At 47.1% G+C, this 18634-nt stretch overlaps 1 protein-coding gene across 8 annotated transcripts in view; it reads right to left on the bottom strand.

Annotated features, from left to right (window-relative positions):
• Nucleotides 1–466: 466 nt before the first annotated feature.
• Nucleotides 467–18634, bottom strand: part of ptprfa (protein tyrosine phosphatase receptor type Fa) — a 317924-nt gene continuing 299756 nt past the window's right edge. For all 8 annotated transcript variants that reach the window (XM_064935762.1, XM_064935763.1, XM_064935768.1 and 5 more), the window contains 11 exons: nucleotides 14325–14448; nucleotides 13350–13525; nucleotides 11458–11577; nucleotides 11125–11279; nucleotides 10309–10594; nucleotides 8489–8667; nucleotides 4388–4514; nucleotides 4074–4199; nucleotides 2824–2978; nucleotides 2525–2660; nucleotides 467–2251 (listed from right to left, as the gene is read on the bottom strand). In XM_064935762.1, coding sequence (XP_064791834.1) covers nucleotides 2183–2251; nucleotides 2525–2660; nucleotides 2824–2978; nucleotides 4074–4199; nucleotides 4388–4514; nucleotides 8489–8667; nucleotides 10309–10594; nucleotides 11125–11279; nucleotides 11458–11577; nucleotides 13350–13525; nucleotides 14325–14448 — 1653 coding nt within the window. In that variant the 3' untranslated portion in view covers nucleotides 467–2182. The remainder of the gene's footprint in view (nucleotides 2252–2524; nucleotides 2661–2823; nucleotides 2979–4073; nucleotides 4200–4387; nucleotides 4515–8488; nucleotides 8668–10308; nucleotides 10595–11124; nucleotides 11280–11457; nucleotides 11578–13349; nucleotides 13526–14324; nucleotides 14449–18634) is intronic.

Below are 18634 nucleotides of genomic sequence, written 5' to 3'. Positions count from 1 at the left end.
TGATGTTAAAATGGCCAGCAATGGTGTTGAATGCCAACATGATTTTGCTTCATCCCTTAGGGCAATTATTTTATTATACAGTACATGTAAATTATATTTTCCGGCCACTTGACTTGTCAAATTGTTATTCCATTAGGTCCGAACAATGTGCAACATCCTACTGATCACAATTATATTACCTACTATAAAACACAATGCAGTGTATGCTATTGTGTGACTGATATTCCAGGGGTTATATCAGGACAGGGGTTCTGTCAGGACAGTGGCTGAAGCACTGTGTTCAGGCAGTCAAAGGACACAGGAGGTCCTAGCTGGCGGGGTATCTTCCATCATCTGTTCCACTGGAAGTATCATAGAGGGATGGGGGGACGAGAGGGTACAATGTGTGTGGGCTGTGTGGGGGCTGTGTATGTGTGTGTGTGTGACAGGCAAATATATTTTTAAAAAGACACACAACACCACATGATATATATAAAAAAAAACAATTATTCAACTTTATTAACATCAAGGTTTTTGCGACATTTTTTCCCTCTCCTTTTTCATTAACAAATAGAAAACAGATTGTGTATACAACAGACTGAACCCCTACGGCACTATTTGAAGACAAAGTGAAATAAATCCTTGTTTTTGCAGTCCGTCCATCCGGGCCCAATCAATCCAAATTCACCTCACTTTGCAATCCTATAGCCTCACTTAAGAGAAAAACGCTTGACTATAATGTAGAGATCCTCCACCGTACATTGATGCTGCTTCTTTGTGTTACAGGAGAATGTCCTTCTGTAGCACAGTGAGGAGATAATACAGTATATTACAGCAGTTATACCATGGATGTAGAGTCAGTGACAGTGAAGAGATGTTCATCTGGGTTGTTGTCAGGTTTCTACAGGGATGGCCAGTCATGGGGAACTAGGTCAGTCGTATGCAGATGGACATGTCCAATTCATAGATCATAGTTCAGAATCAGCAGGGTAATCAGAAATACAGGGATGGATAACTGTCTGTCTGGTCACTCGAACACTTCTCATAGGCGGGGTGTTGTTGGGCGCTGTACATTAGTCTGATGTGAAGTTCTGTATATCTGTTGCTCCAAACCAGGTCTAGCTTGTCAGATCAGAGCAGACAGAGCTAAGGGTCCAGTTCCTCTGTGTCTTTTGGGAGTGATGGTTTGGTTCAGTCCCATGGGCAACTCAGGGTGCTGTAACAGGACAAACACCTTTTCATGTACCGGTAGTTTTCTTTATTTCTTTCATTGCATCTGGAGTTTGGACCGGAGCTCGTTGAGCGACAGGCATTGAGAAAATCACAGTAAACAGAATCTGTACATGGTAGATTATTCATAAAACATCATCAAGAATAATATATTCAGTTTTTATAAACATAGATGGGTTTATTTTATAGTACTTCACTAACTCTGGTGTATATGTGTTTGATCTCTTTTTGTGGAGATTGTTTTTGTAAAGTACCAGGAAGTGAAAATACTTATAAAAGTTGTGTCCCCCATATCCCACTGAATACGACCAACCAGAGAATAGAGAACTTTAGAATGTTATAATTATGGTAAAAAAATTAAAATATTATTAGCAGCTCTGAGTATGCGTACGTCTCCAGAATTAATAACAACTCGGAGCATGTTTAAAATACATGTCCCTTGTGTAAAAAATAATATAAAGATACAAATAATGAATTTAAAATAAGACCCAATAAGACATACAATAACCAGTGTATAAATGATTAGAAAACAAATTCTAAATAATAATAATAACAAATAATAACATATTTATAATGGGTAATAGTAATGATATTAATGCATAATAAAAGCAGAAAAATAAAGTTTGCCATATAAGCAGGTGGAGGAGGCAGAAATAGTGTTTTCATGGCATGTGCATTAGCTATAGAGACATCAGAATGAAGCATACTGAAGCTTTTTAGGTTATTTTTTAGTAGTGAAGGGTTTTAAAGCAGGTTTATTGTGCAGTCAGTCCAGGAGTACTGCTCCACCTGATTGACGATCATCCAGTCAGACATGTGCTCTCTCCCACTCCTCCTCACTCCTCTTCTACTCTTCCTCCCCCTCTCCCTTCACACCTCAGGCAGTTTCTGGACAGTATGGATATAGCTCAGAAGGGACACACGGCTGGCTCTCCTGAACCCCAGGAGTCCCAGCGCATTCTGGGAGTGGTTATTATGTTGCATAGTGGTCAAAGCTTCCAAGGTACTCTAGAGCTGCCCTGTAGCACAACTGGTACTGGTCCTGGGAGGGGAACAGAGGGGAACAACATCAGAGTCAGTCAACAGGGTGAAATCTTCTAGAATATAATAATGGTACCATAATCTCCTGGGAGTGTTTGTATCAATGCAAAGAAATTGTTTTAAGATAATTTGTTATGTGTAATGAATACATTGGAAATCTTACTGAATCCCTGCTTTGCTTAGATACCTCTATCTAGGAGAGGATCTGTCCTCCCACCCCCTCGCTAACCAGTCTCCCCCAGACACCCACCACAGCTGTGTGACAGTACTGTACCTCTGTCTGCACCATGGCAGGTCTCTGGGTCCTCAGTGTCTTGACAGTCTGGAAGAGATCCACCACCCCCTCGTACCTCATCCTCTCCAGCACGATACTCAGGGTGATGAACACACCAGTCCGTCCAACACCAGCACTGTGGGGGAACAGGGCAGGGAGAGTTAGTACTATACACACACACACACAGTACAAGCATACACTCAAGCAAACACACACATATACACCCCCCCCCCCCCACACACACACACACACAAACTCTCTGTCATCAACTATGTGTTGATGTCATCAGTTTTTCTTACCTGCAGTGCGCAGAGATTGGTCCATCCTGGCCAAACTGCTCCTTGGTTTTATGCACTTGACCAATGAAGTCAATGAAGCCCTCTCCAGTTTTTGGCACCCCTTGTTCTGGCCAATCAGTGAACTGGAACTGCCGAATGGTCCTAGACTGGCCATCCTGAGTGGTGGGGAGTGGTGGATGAGGGACATAAAGTGAGTAATTTCTTATAGTGAGTAAAGCCTTATTATAAAACATTATAAAGGCTAATACATGCTGATGACACTTTATAAAGCATTATGCATAATTGGAGTAATGCTACGAATATTTTTTCGACAGTGTGTTCTACACACTCCAGTATTTATGCTGCAGTAGTTTATGTGTCGGGGGGCTAGGGTCAGTTAGTTATATCTGGAGTATTTCTCCTGTCTTATCCGCTGTCCTGTGTGAATTTAAGTGTGCTCTCTCTAATTCTCTCTCTCTTTCTCTCGGAGGACCTGAGCCCAAGGACCATGCCTCAGGACTACCTAGCCGGATGACTCCTTGCTGTCCCCAGTCCACCTGGTGGTACTGCTGCTCCAGTTTCATCTGTTCTGCCTGAGGCTATGGAACCCTGACCTGTTCACCGGACGTGCTACCTTGTCCCAGACCTGCTGTTTTCAACTCTCTAGAGACAGCAGGAGCGGTAGAGATACTGTGAATGATCGGCTATGAAAAGCCAATTGACATTTACTCCTGAGATGCTGACCTGTTGCACCCTCTACAACCACTGTGATTATTATTATTTGACCCTGCTGGTCATCTATGAACATTTGAACATCTTGGCCATGTTCTGTTATAATCTCCACCCGGCACAGCCAGAAGAGGACTGGCCACCCCTCATAGCCTGATTCCTCTCTAGGTTTCTTCCTAGGTTCCGGCTTTTCTAGGGAGTTTTTCCTAGCCACCGTGCTTCTACACCTGCATTGCTTGCTGTTTGGGGTTTTAGGCTGGGTTTCTGTGCAGCACTTTGTGACATCAGCTGATGTAAGGGCTTTATAAATACATTTGATTTGATTTATGTATGTGCTGTAAAGAGCAGATTGTATTTCTATATGCAACACAGCCACAGCTCCATGTGTGGGTTGAAAAACACCACCCCTGTTATTTTCCTCACCTTTGCAGCACTATTCAATTAGGAAAATAAACTTAGCATTCCGGTTAACCCCCTACGTAAAGCAGAGAGAAAAAGGTTACTAGGGAGAAGAGGGAGAATGGATGGAGAGATGGACATACCCTGGCGTCTGTGACCTTGAACTCTCTGAGGATGTACTGGGGCATGTTGTACTCAGCCATGGGGTCCACTACAAAGTACTGGTACCTGGCAGAACGCTCAGCTGGCCAGTACTGATGACACTTTTCCTAAGAGACAGACAGACACAATGATATAGTCAAAATCTATCGCACCACAACACTATCCATGGCATGACTGGTGTGTGTGTGTGTGACTGCGTGTGTGTGTTCTTGCATGTGTGTACTTGCGTGTGTGCGTGTGTACTTGTGTGAGTGTACTTGTGTGTGTACGTGTATACTGTATCAATGCCACTCACTCTTCCCATCTCTCTGAGTTTAGTAAGCATGACTACGATGGTAGAGTTGTGTTCCCACAGCATCCTCCAGAAGTCCTCTGTGGTCTCTGCTAGTGGCCCCTGGGTGGCCATGTAGGCCTTCTGCTGCCTGGGGACACAAGGACATGTGAGGATAACACCATAACACTGGATACACGCTTCAATACATCCCCATAAAATAGAGTTCATAGCGACACAGTAAACGTCATGTAACAGGGACACAGTATATGACAGGGTGAGGATAACGTTATAACGTCAAGGGATATAAGTTACATTTCAAAACATCCCCATTAACCTACAGTATCCATGTCGAGTCCTGAGTGGTCCTACTGTCATCTGAGAGGCCCTTGTGCTGTTATTGGAGGCTGGGCTTGGTGTATTTTCATTACGTTATACTGCTGACAGATTAAGTGTCTACTCTATTCAAGCCAGTGAGAAAACCGCAGCGTTGCGGCTGGGGTCCCTTTCTACTAGATCAACATTAGAGGGCAGTGTGAAGCCGTGAGAGAGATGTGTGTCAATGTGATTCTGTTTCTGTCATCCCTACAAACATGTGAGAGCCAGCCCAGTCCAGCCCAAGACACACATATTCCTAGGTCCAGACGCACTAGCACACGCACGGCCAAGTACAGCCAGACACACGCAGGCATGCACACACACACACACTTGTGCAGTGTAAGAAGGGGCTGTTGCTGGAACTCTTGAGTTCCATCTATCTTTTCTATGTGATAACTAGTAAGTGAGCCATGCCTCAGCACCTTGTTCAAAGAGTCTCTCACAGTTGATGGGTTTGACTCATGCTGCATGGAGATTCAGTTTCTTACAGCTTATTATAGTTTGAGTGTTCTGCTTTGACAATGGCAATAAGCATGCCTGCAAATTAACAGGCAAGGCTCAAGGTCAGCCATAGAGATCATTGCTCTACCGAGACACTTATCCAGACATATGCATGTTTAGAGTTAAATAAATACAATTGTTAGTGTAAAATGGCTGTTGAGCAAGAGTGGAATGACCACCTCAGGATATCAAAATACTGGGAAACACCTAACCAGTATGACATCATCATCATTGCATCATCATCATTATCCTCCCCTTCTTCATCTAAACCATCCTAATCCCCTCTGGCACTTTAAAGATGTGATGCCTGCCTGCCGGGAGAGAGAACACTAACATCTCAAATAAGCCAGGAGAGAGAAAGTCAGCACCCCAAATGGCCTACTATTTCCTATAAAGTGCACTATTTTGACCAGGACCCTATGGGGCTTGGTCAAAACTAGTGCACTGTATATGCCCTAGGGTGCCATTTGGGATGCAAACTAACACCTCTCGATGTCTTAATTCACTTTTAATTACCACTACAGGAATTAAAGAGGAATTACACCCCCCTTCCTTCCCTCCCTCAGGTGGGGCAGCCCCAGGGACTTCATTAAGCACACAGGAGAAGTGTGTGTGTGTGTGTGTGTGTGTGTGTGTGTGTATTGTGTGTGTGTGTGTGTGTGTGTGTATGTGTATGTGTGTGTGTGGAGTATGAGGAGGAAATCGGAACAGAAAACCACATCAATGAATCCACCCCACCAAAAACAAATACTTAAAAAAGCTCTTATTCATTCTGTCAGTCATTAGTGTGTTGTAGCATTGTGCATTACAGCCAATTACAGTGTTTATACTTCCATAAAGGAGACGGCTCTATGGGACCTCTCTGATTAGGTACTAATTGGAAATGGGACAGTAACTGAACGGGAGTTCCCAAGCACCTCCCGAATGCAAGAACACACACACTCACACATCTAGTGCATTCGGCAAGTATTCAACCCCTTCCCCTTTTCCACATTTTGTTACGTTACAGCCTTATTCTACAATGGATTAAATTTGAAAAAATCCACATCAATCTATACACAATAATGTTACCCCATAATGAAAATGTATTTGCTATGAGATTCGAAATTTGAGCTCAGGTGCATTATGTTTCCATTGATCATCTTCAAGATGTTTCTACAACATGATTGGAGTCCACCTGTGGTAAATTCAATTGATTGGACATGATTTGGAAAGGCACACATCTGTCTATATAAGGTCCCACAGTTGACAATACATGTCAGAACAAAAAACAAGCCATGAGGAATTGGGAGGAATTGACCGTAGAGCAACGAGACAGGATTGTGTCGAGGCACAGATCTGGGGAAGAGTACCAAAAAATGTCTGCAGCATTGAAGGTCCCCAAGAACACAGTGGCCTCAATCATTCTTAAATGGAAGAAGTTTGGAACCAACAAGACTCTTCCTGGAGCTGGCCGCCTGGCCAAACTGAGCAATCGGGGAAGAAGGGCCTTGGTCAGGGAGGTGGCCAAGAACCCGATGGTCACTCTGACAGAGCTCCAGAGTTCCTCTGTGGAGAAGGGAGAACCTTCCAGAAGGACTTTGCAGCAGTCCACCAATCAGGCATTTATGGTAGAGTGGCCAGACAGAAGCCACTACTCAGTAAAAGGCACATGACAGCCCACTTGGAGTTTGCCAAAAGGCACCTAAAGGACTCAGACCATGAGAAACAAGATTCTCTGGTCTGATGAAACCAAGATTGAACTCTTTGGTCTAAATGGCAAGTAACACATCCGGAGGATATCTGGCACCATCCCTACAGTGAAGCATGGTGATGGCAGCATCATGCTGAAGGGATGTTTTTCAGCTGCAGGGACTGGGAGACTAGTCGGGATCGAGGGATAGATGAACGGAGCAAAGTACAGAGAGATCCTTGGTGAAAACCTGCTCCAGAGCGCTCAGGACCTCAGACTGGGGCAAAGGCTCACCTTCCAACAGGACAACGACCCTAAGCACACAGCCAAGACAATGCAGGAGAGGCTTCGTGGACAAGTCTCTGAATGTCCTTGAGTGGCCCAGCCAGAGCCCGGACTGGATCCCAATCAAACATCTCTGGAGAGACCTGAAAATAGCTGTGCATCTGCAGAGAAGAATAGGAGAAACGCCCCAAATACAGGTGTGTCAAGCTTGTAGCATCATACCCAAGAAGACTTTAGGCTGTAATCGCTGCCAAAGGTGCTTCAACAAAGTACTGAGTAAAGGGTTTGAATACTTATGTAAATGTGATATTTCAGTTTTTGCTTTGTCATTATGGGTTATTGTATGTAGATTGATGAGGGGGAAAAAACAATTTAATCAATTTTAGAATAAAGCTGTAACGTAACAAAATGTGGAGAAAGTCAAGGGGTCTGAATACTTTCCAAATGCACTGTAACTCTGAAAACAATAGGTGCTCCTTTTCAATATCCTATCTCCAAATATGAACGAATATGAATATGATATGTCTTTAAATTCATAGAAAATGTCATTTTTTAGAACCGTACATCTTCCATTGAGTGTTGCTGGGCAGATTCCCAAGGATGGACAGTTCTAGAGTAAAGGATTGTGGGTATCAGCAGACATAAACAGAGCTATCACAATAGGTAATCACTGTATTCCTCTCCGAGGAGGGGTTTGTCACCTGTCACAATCAGACTATTTATTTACCACAGGAGGAGTGTGAGAAGGAATGGACAGTCCTGCCAATACAACCAATTTGCCCTGACAACTGACAAGACTAAGGCAAGAGAGGCAGGAAAATACTGGCCTCCATTTCACACCATAATTTACTGCTGTCAGTCGCTGCAGGAAAGGTCCACCTCCTCACTCATTAGAGGAGCTGTGTCTGCAGGATGGATTCTCTCTTCTCTATTTCTATGTCCTCTTCTCCATTCTCACCATCACCACATCTCACTTATTCTAGTCTTCAGAATATGTAATGTCTTGTTTTCTCACAGTCCGAGTTTGAAAATCCTCTTCTCTCCTCCCCTCTCCTCCCCTCTCCTCCCCCCGTCTACCTTTTCCCATCTCCTCTCTTCCCCTCAACCTCGACCCCTCCTCCCCTCCTCCTCTGCTCTCCCCTCCTGTTTTCCTCCCCGCTCTCCTCTGCTCTCCCCTCCTCTTTTCCTCCCCGCTCTCCCCTCCTTTCTTCTCTCCCTATCCTCTTCTCCCCTCCACTCCCCTCATCTCCTATCATCGTTCCTTCTCTCCTCATCCCCCTCTATCTTACCTGTATCCGTCGATGAAGCTGGCATTGATGTAGTCGGAGCCCTCCACTCCTCTGATAGGTTGCAGACTCACGCGGGTGGACTCAAAAGGCATGATGTTCACCAGCCGGTTCTTGAACTTGTTACAGGGCAGGTTGGCACTGATGAATCTTGAGGTATGTGCTTTGGAGTTGGCCAGTTTCTGGAGAAGGAAGGGAAGAGGAATGGACAGATTAAAGATACAATCTTGGATCAGATTAAAGAACTGTGTGCTATTGTAAAGAAACACCAACCCATAAACATAGAAATATAAATACTAAAATTGACTGCACCCATGAAAGTGCGAGTCTTTTTCCCATTCTAGTAATTATATTTCTATGCCTCTAACCTGAAGATGACTGTTGCCACAGCTTTTACTGACGCCCACCTTCCTTCGATTCTATCTAGCCCCTGTCTCTTCAAAGTGCTAAAGCTGGGGATCCCAGCCAGCCTAGCATTGCTGTGTGTGAGCAGGAGTGTCGGAGGGCACGGGTTGGGGGTTAACACTTGAATTGATGCATGAAAATTATGAGCTTTGAGCTGAGCCCCTTTGTTCTACAGCTTCAATTAACAACCTGCTGACGCCGACAACATCTCTCTCTCTCCATAAAAACTAGTGTCGACAGCACAGCCACAGCCACGAACAGAGACGTCAGAGAATCAAAAAACACTCCCACACAACATTCGGGATGGCTGTGACGATAGATACACAAGCTGACTGTATCCATGCCACTGCGATGAAATAAACTAAAACCAAACAAGACTTTGAAAACTGAAGAACCATCTTCTCCCAAATGAGAGGGGGAGGGGGAGTTTTTTTTGCTGGCACTGCTGATGGGTGTCCTAATATTATACTCTGTCAGTAGAAAGAAAGCAAAGTTTCAGTTTCAGAACTGTCAGTGGAGTGAAGCATCAAAACCTAATTATACTTGCTACGGACTTACAATCATCATGCTTGCTGAACAAGTTTGACCCAAATCATTTGGGTTGTGGCGGCGTGTCTCCGAGGAGGAGGCTGGTTAGAGCTGTGTTCCTATGGCGGGAGGCTGTGAGTGGCGGCGTCCCAAATTGCATTGTAATCCCTACACAGTGTACTACTTTTGACCAGGCCCTATGGGTCCTGGTCAAAAGTAGTGCACTATATAGGGAACATGTTGCCATTTTGGGACGCAGAGAGTGAGTATGTGATGGGGTCCAATAGAGTCGCTGTAGCCCAGTGGTGTAGGCCCAATCCCAGGATGCATCAGCTCTCCAACCCATTGAGGCTTTATCTACAGACTGTCAGACGGTCAAGCCTGTCTCAACCCTCCTCCCTCACTAGATCACTCTCTTTCTCTCTGTCTCACTCTCACTCTCCCTCCCACGGCCCCCTCCCTCTAGTTCAGTCTCTCATCTCCAGTCCAAAAGATAAGCCTCTGAAACACTGAAACAGAACGCCCCTCTTAGGAGAATCTATTCATTTCAGAGTTACAGTGTGAGGATGAAAATGCTCCCAAACAGACTGAGACATTATCGTCCTACTCCCACTGCATCGTACAGACTGAGACACCACCACCACCAACAACAACTGTTCTACTTCTTCTAACTAAATGCTCCAATTAGTAACTGTACCAGTCAAGTCACTTAACCTCAAGCCTAAGTTGAATCCCAGCTCCCTAGCAAGTCCAAGCCTGAGCGAGTCCAAGTGGAATCACAAGTCCCTTGTTAGTACTAAAGGTTGCAAACAGTCCAAGACTTTTCTAGCTAGGTTTATAACATAGAACTGAACTGTACTGTTATGTTCAGGAGGACAGCTACTACCTACCTTAAACTCTAGCTCCATGGCAGTGACCGTGTCTCCGGGCGTGACCTGGGTGAGCTTCTGGATGTGTGCGTACAGGTTGCGTGCAGGGACCTCTGTGTTACCGCAGATGGCTGCCTCTAGCAGGGCCTCGTGGATGAAGACGTACTGGTCCTCCGTCTGCACCATGTAGTTCCTCTGAGCTCTCATACACGTCACATGACCGTAGATATCCACTGACTTCTCATGCTTCATACGCTCCAGCATGGCCTCGATCACGATGAAGCAACCGGTCCGACCTACACCAGCACTGTGGGGAGAGACAGGTAACTGTAGAGCCTTACACAGACACAGACAGAAACGACTGTAACTACACTGAAAAACTCACAAATCTGGCATTGGAAGAGATTACATGCGCACATTCAATGTTTCTAAGGCAGGTTGATGTTTATTGAGAGGAATCTTGTCCTGGAGGCAGGGCTGAGTGATTTCCACTAGATGGGCCAGTGGCTATATTGTAAAAAGTAGGTTAGGGTTAGGTTTAAAACCAGATTTGATGACTTTGTGGCTGTGCCAGCTACCCAGCAGTGCTGCCTCCAGTACATTAAAATATGTACAGTTTTTGTATGTGCTTGTTTTCTATTGTACAGGGCTCATTTGTCAAAAAAACTTTTGTCTCAATATGACTTCCCTGAGCAGGTACTGGAGACTAAATGTTCAGCAAAAAAAACTAAAAAACACCCCAAACACTGAAATCGATTCTCCCATATGGTTTGTTTCAATACTTAGTTCATCATCAGGTCAAACATATCTCTGAAGCAGGTCTGAGATGGGGTTTACCTGCAGTGCACCACCATGGGTCCTGCATCTGTGGGGTTGCAGGACTTGACCCTGCGGAGGAAGGCCAGGGTGGGGGTGGGGTACTCAGGCACTCCATGGTCCGGCCAGGCCATGAACTGGAACTGACGAACCTCTCTCTTCTCACTGGAGCCATTCTGGTAGAGCAGGGGAAAAGAAAACTATCAGAACACCACAGACACACACTGGTGGCCATATTCTGGGTTGTCTCTCTGACAGACATTCAGATGGCTCGAGAACACATTCCTGGAACCATTGCCCTCCAGCTGGTCAAGAGCTGGTCATTTTTGGAATACAGTACATACTATTCCTTACCTTATAGAGGGCGAAGGTGCGTACGCTGTAGGTAGCCAGCTCCACAGTGTCCAACATGGTCACCTGGATCATCCCATAGGTCTCTGTCCCCCGACTGGGCCAGTACTGGTCACACTTCACCTGTTACAGACACAAACACACAGACACAGGACAATGAAGATATTGGACTTAGTGTAGGAGCACTGGAATGAGGGAAGCAGAATGAGACAGGGACTGAAGAGGCTTGTGTTAGGGTAATGGGACAGTCAGGAACTAAGGGCTGTGAGAGGGAGGACATGGGACAAGGACTTAGACTGAGTGAAGGATGACAGCTTGCTTCCGCTCCACTGTGCTATCCTTCATGTCCTGGGGGGAGAGAGGAGAGACAGCCAGCTGGAGTTTAGGGGCCCAGCTCTATGGGACTACAGGCCCAGAGACCCTAGCTGGCATGGGCCAGGCAGATGGGGGGCTTCCGCTACACAGTCCTGTCCAGGGGGGCTGTGGTAACATTGGAACTGGCCTAAGCCCTGGAGAACCCTGGAGCTCAGAGCGTGACTTGTGCCTCTCTTCATTTATTTATTTATTTTATTTAACCTTTATTTAACTCCTCCAGACCTCCACTCCAAAGGGCCATTAGTTAGCACATTCTGATTGGACAGCAGGCTGGTGCTCCAGGGACATTAGTCAGGGCGTTCTGACTGGACAGCAGCCTGGTGCTTCAGGGCCATTGATCGGGGCATTGTGAGAGGGCATTGTGATTGGACAATCTGGTGGACAGCAGGATTACCACCTGGACACATAATATCACTGGACTTCCCAAACACAACCAAGAGCCAAGAGCTAAGTGACCTATCTGACTGAGCACAGGGCAGCCACAAACCAAAATCTGCTGTGAAAAGTAGGCGGCTGGTGCATTTCCTACTAACACAGACCATGTAGACAGATAATACAATTCCTGTTTGGTGATGTTTTATCTGTTTAGCCTACAGGTGCATTCCACCACTTTAACCTAGACTAGCTAATGGAAATGACTGCTGTCCCTGACATTACTCCAGGCTCCTGTGGTCTGGTCGCTTAATGAAACAGAACAGAATGGAGCGGAGTGGACAGGTGGTCACTATGGAGGGGGGGCGGGCGTGTCACTGCGTCCCCCATGTCAGCTGCTACGGACAGTCACATGACTTCCTGTGACTGTGCGTAGATTTTTCAGGTCCTCTCTAGTCAGAATGATAGCTGAGGTGGATAGAGGTTAGACGGCAAAGAGGTGGTGCTGGGATGTTGCCAGAAGTGACACCATGCTGTACTGGTGATAAATAACAGGGGCAAAGGTTCAAAGGTGAAAGGTCATTTAATGATGAGTTGACCCCTCATGGGTCTAAAGAGACGTGTGATATTAAGTTTGGCAGGAACATGATGAACTTTGCCTGTGCTTATAAATGTGTGCCACTATGGGATGCCCTTTAGTTCCACAGTTATTAATCAGGCTATAGTGGGTGTGTGCGTGCGTGTGTGCGTGTGTGTGTGTGTGTGTGTGTGTGTGTGTGTGTGTGTGTGTGTGTGTGTGTGTGTGTGTGTGTGTGTGTGTGTGTGTGTGTGTGTGTGTGTGTGGCACCCTTTACACCTACACACTTCCCTCTCTCTAAGCTGTCATCATGCAGTCTATTTGCTGAGTCTATTCAAACTCCTCGATTAGGGTTTTACACCTTCCCGTCGACCCTCACACCTCCTGTCCATTAGAGACCAAGGTGAGACTACTGAGACTGTTATACTCTGTGAGTGCAGGGTGAATCAATGGTCGTGTTATGTGTGTGTGTCCTGAGACAATGTTGTGTGTATGGTGTGTGTTCAGCACAGAATGTGTGCATGCACATGGCTGTGAGTGTGCTGACATTGTAGTGTGTGTGTACATTCACCCGTGACTTCTCCTCTAGTCTGGTCATCATGACGATAGTGTTGGTCCTCTGCTCCCACACCATCCTCCAGAAGTCACTCAGGGTTTCAGGAAGCGGGCCCTGTGTAGCGATGCAGGCGTTCTGCTTCCTGTAGCTGTCTATGTAGTTAGCGTTGATGTAGTCACTACCTGGTACTCCTGTAGCACGGTGAAGGAACACAGTGTTAGGAAACATTAGGGCAACATCCCAAATGGCACCCTATTTACTTTATAGTGCACTTCTTTTGACCAGGGCCCATAGGCATTGCCACTCCATTCCTTCTTCCTATATGGCACCATATACCCTATATAGTACATTACTTTTGACCAGGACCCATATAGTAATGCACTATATAGGGGATAAGCTGTCATTTGGGATGCATTCTAGCAGGCTAGCAGGGTATCAACAACCCCTTCACAGCATGAGACAGGCCCACACAGGACAACACAGAGAGAAGAGAGACAGAGCCATTCACAACCATCAGGATTCACTATCATTTACATCACAAACTGACTCCAGACAGACAGACAGACAGACAGACAGACAGACAGACAGACAGACAGACAGACAGACAGACAGACAGACAGACAGACAGACAGACAGACAGACAGACAGACAGACAGAAGGCACTGTCACACCTGGGGATTGGGTGTACTGTTGTTGTTGTGACTTTGCAGTGGGTGGGAGATTACTGTCTACAGACTTGACTTTGGATTATCTTTATTAAGACAACCTCACTTAGCAATAACATCACAATCCCTCCCACCTCTTTGTGACCTCCCCCCACCCCTCCTTAAAAAGCTAAACATAACCTCAAAACACCCCACAACAATAAAAATACTTTACTGAGATATGCTCACTTACTAACACATTACCTCCCCACATCCAGCCTTAAAAAGCCAAATAAATCTCAAAAACACATCACAACAACAACCACAACAAATCAACCAAACATACCGTCGACAGAGGCGAGGATGACCCTGGAGTGGTCGTAGGCGATGACGTTTGCATAGCGGTTCTTTGGCTTGTTCACCTCCAGGTTAGAGTGTTCCCATGTGAACTGCTGGCCAGGGTCTACAGACTGATGGAGGGAGAGTTGGAAGGAGAGAAGGAGAGGAAGAAAGGAAGGGAGAGAGAAAGAGAGAGAGAGAGAGAGAGGGAGAGAGAGAGAGAGAGAGAGAGAGAGGGAGAGAGAGAGGGGGGGATTGTCATCTTCCCTGTAATATTTTTGGAGGCACCAGAACTCATTCCCCATCTTTTTCAATGTCCGTTTTGTAATAAAAATAAGCCCTCTATGATCCCACGTAAATCTAGCTTCACCCCGGGCTGTTTGTACAGTCCTAAAATCACCTCTCGGCCATGTCTCTGCCACCTCTGGGCCACCTAATGACCAAGGAGAGCTGTGTTGATCAAATCAAGGAATCACAGCGGTGAACAGAGCCGAAACACAACCTCTGTGTCCGCATTCCTTAATATACCCAGCCTAAGGTCGTGACCTCCAACCCCCTAGACACAGAGAGGGCAGAACCTACAGAATGAAATAGAACAATGTAGCTGGACCCCACACCTACACACACAATGTTGCAGCTTCATATTCACCTCCAGCAGATAAGTGTGTTGGGGGGGGGGGGGTTCTGTATGTAGGCTTCTGCTGGATGAGAGGAAATAGGAAATATCTACTATACAAGCTAGTAAATCAGATGTTAGCTTCCTTATCGTCAAATAAGGAAGAAGAAAATGGAGGAGGCTGTCCAGAAACTATTAAGAGGATATTTAAACAATGTTTCATGGTGGAAAAATGTAGTCCTACGGCACATAGATGTAGACTATACTATAGTATGTGACACAGTGAGGGAGAGAGCAGAACATATGGCAGGCAGGGCATGGGCTAGCTACTCAATGCAGGTTGATGATTCATCTGAGCCCTGTATTTATACCTGGCACTGGACAAAGACTCTGCTCTGGTCCAACTAAATAATGACCAACTAGATTCTTATTCATTATTGACATTTAATTCTGAGTACTGATCTCACATCATCTGAAAAACAAACACATACTCTCTCTGTTTCTCTCTCCCTGACCCCTTTACCGTCTAGCCTGTTTCTCTCTCCCTGACCCATTTACCGTCTAGCCTGTTTCTCTCTCCCTGACCCCTTTACCGTCAAGCCTGTTTCTCTCTCCCTGACCCCTTTACCGTCTAGCCTGTTTCTCTCTCCCTGACCCATTTACCGTCTAGCCTGTTTCTCTCTCCCTGACCCCTTTACCGTCTAGCCTGTTTCTCTCTCCCTGACCCCTTTACCGTCTAGCCTGTTTCTCTCTCCCTGACCCCTTCACCGTCTAGCCTGTTTCTCTCTCCCTAACCCCTTTACCGTTTAGCCTGTTTCTCTCTCCCTGACCCCTTTACCGTCTAGCCTGTTTCTCTCTCCCTGACCCCTTCACCGTCTAGCCTGTTTCTCTCTCCCTGACCCCTTCACCGTCTAGTCTGTTTCTCTCTCCCTGACCCCTTTACCGTCTAGCCTGTTTCTCTCTCCCTGACCCCTTTACCGTCTAGTCTGTTTCTCTCTCCCTGACCCCTTTACCGTCTAGCCTGTTTCTCTCTCCCTGACCCCTTCACCGTCTAGTCTGTTTCTCTCTCCCTGACCCCTTTACCGTCTAGCCTGTTTCTCTCTCCCTGACCCCTTTACCGTCTAGTCTGTTTCTCTCTCCCTGACCCCTTTACCGTCTAGCCTGTTTCTCTCTCCCTGACCCCTTCACCGTCTAGTCTGTTTCTCTCTCCCTGACCCCTTTACCGTCTAGCCTGTTTCTCTCTCCCTGACCCCTTCACCGTCTAGCCTGTTTCTCTCTCCCTGACCCCTTTACCGTCTAGCCTGTTTCTCTCTCCCTGACCCCTTTACCGTCTAGCCTGTTTCTCTCTCCCTGACCCCTTTACCGTCTAGCCTGTTTCTCTCTCCCTGACCCCTTTACCGTCTAGTCTGTTTCTCTCTCCCTGACCCCTTTACCGTCTAGTCTGTTTCTCTCTCCCTGACCCCTTTACCGTCTAGTCTGTTTCTCTCTCCCTGACCCCTTTACCGTCTAGTCTGTTTCTCTCTCCCTGACCCCTTTACCGTCTAGTCTGTTTCTCTCTCCCTGACCCCTTTACCGTCTAGTCTGTTTCTCTCTCCCTGACCCCTTTACCGTCTAGTCTGTTTCTCTCTCCCTGACCCCTTTACCGTCTAGTCTGTTTCTCTCTCCCTGACCCCTTTACCGTTTAGCCTGTTTCTCTCTCCCTGACCCCTTCACCGTCTAGCCTGTTTCTCTCTCCCTGACCCCTTTACCGTCTAGTCTGTTTCTCTCTCCCTGACCCCTTCACCGTCTAGCCTGTTTCTCTCTCCCTGACCCCTTTACCGTCTAGTCTGTTTCTCTCTCCCTGACCCCTTTACCGTCTAGCCTGTTTCTCTCTCCCTGACCCATTTACCGTCTAGCCTGTTTCTCTCTCCCTGACCCCTTTACCGTCTAGTCTGTTTCTCTCTCCCTGACCCCTTTACCGTCTAGCCTGTTTCTCTCTCCCTGACCCCTTTACCGTCTAGTCTGTTTCTCTCTCCCTGACCCCTTTACCGTCTAGCCTGTTTCTCTCTCCCTGACCCCTTTACCGTCTAGCCTGTTTCTCTCTCCCTGACCCCTTTACCGTCTAGCCTGTTTCTCTCTCCCTGACCCCTTTACCGTCTAGCCTGTTTCTCTCTCCCTGACCCCTTTACCGTCTAGCCTGTTTCTCTCTCCCTGACCCCTTTACCGTCTAGCCTGTTTCTCTCTCCTTGACCCCTTTACCGTCTAGCCTGTTTCTCTCTCCCTGACCCCTTCACCGTCTAGCCTGTTTCTCTCTCCCTGACCCCTTCACCGTCTAGCCTGTTTCTCTCTCCCTGACCCCTTCACCGTCTAGCCTGTTTCTCTCTCCCTGACCCCTTTACCGTCTAGCCTGTTTCTCTCTCCCTGACCCCTTTACCGTCTAGCCTGTTTCTCTCTCCCTGACCCCTTTACCGTCTAGCCTGTTTCTCTCTCCCTGACCCCTTTACCGTCTAGCCTGTTTCTCTCTCCCTGACACCTTTACCGTCTAGCCTGTTTCTCTCTTCCTGACCCCTTTACCGTCTAGCCTGTTTCTCTCTCCCTGACCCCTTTATCGTCTAGCCTGTTTCTCTCTCCATTTAACATTACATTTAAGTCATTTAGCAGACGCTCTTATCCAGAGCGACTTACAAATTGGTGAATTCACCTTCTGACATCCAGTGGAACAGCCACTTTACAATAGTGCATCTAAATCATTTAAGGGGGGGGTGAGAAGGATTACTTTATCCTATCCTAGGTATTCCTTGAAGAGGTGGGGTTTCAGGTGTCTCCGGAAGGTGGTGATTGACTCCGCTGTCCTGGCGTCGTGAGGGAGTTTGTTCCACCATTGGGGGGCCAGAGCAGCGAACAGTTTTGACTGGGCTGAGCGGGAACTGTACTTCCTCAGTGGTAGGGAGGCGAGCAGGCCAGAGGTGGATGAACTCAGTGCCCTTGTTTGGGTGTAGGGCCTGATCAGAGCCTGGAGGTACTGCGGTGCCGTTCCCCTCACAGCTCCGTAGGCAAGCACCATGGTCTTGTAGCGGATGCGAGCTTCAACTGGAAGCCAGTGGAGAGAGCGGAGGAGCGGGGTGACGTGAGAGAACTTGGGAAGGTTGAACACCAGACGGGCTGCGGCGTTCTGGATGAGTTGTAGGGGTTTAATGGCACAGGCAGGGAGCCCAGCCAACAGCGAGTTGCAGTAATCCAGACGGGAGATGACAAGTGCCTGGATTAGGACCTGCGCCGCTTCCTGTGTGAGGCAGGGTCGTACTCTGCGGATGTTGTAGAGCATGAACCTACAGGAACGGGCCACCGCCTGACCCCTTTACCGTCTAGCCTGTTTCTCTCTCCCTGACCCCTTTACCGTCTAGCCTGTTTCTCTCTCCCTGACCCCTTCACCGTCTAGCCTGTTTCTCTCTCCCTGACCCCTTCACCGTCTAGCCTGTTTCTCTCTCCCTGACCCCTTTACCGTCTAGCCTGGTTCTCTCTCCCTGACCCCTTTACCGTCTAGCCTGTTTCTCTCTCCCTGACCCCTTTACCGTCTAGCCTGTTTCTCTCTCCCTGACCCCTTTACCGTCTAGCCTGTTTCTCTCTCCCTGACCCCTTTACCGTCTAGCCTGTTTCTCTCTCCCTGACCCCTTAACCGTCTAGCCTGTTTCTCTCTCCCTGACCCCTTTACCGTCTAGCCT

This window comes from Oncorhynchus masou, chromosome 24 (genome assembly GCF_036934945.1).
Source record: "Oncorhynchus masou masou isolate Uvic2021 chromosome 24, UVic_Omas_1.1, whole genome shotgun sequence".
Lineage (NCBI taxonomy): Eukaryota > Metazoa > Chordata > Actinopteri > Salmoniformes > Salmonidae > Oncorhynchus > Oncorhynchus masou.
Note: the sequence above shows the minus strand (reverse complement) of the source record. Positions and strands in the feature narration are given on the sequence as shown.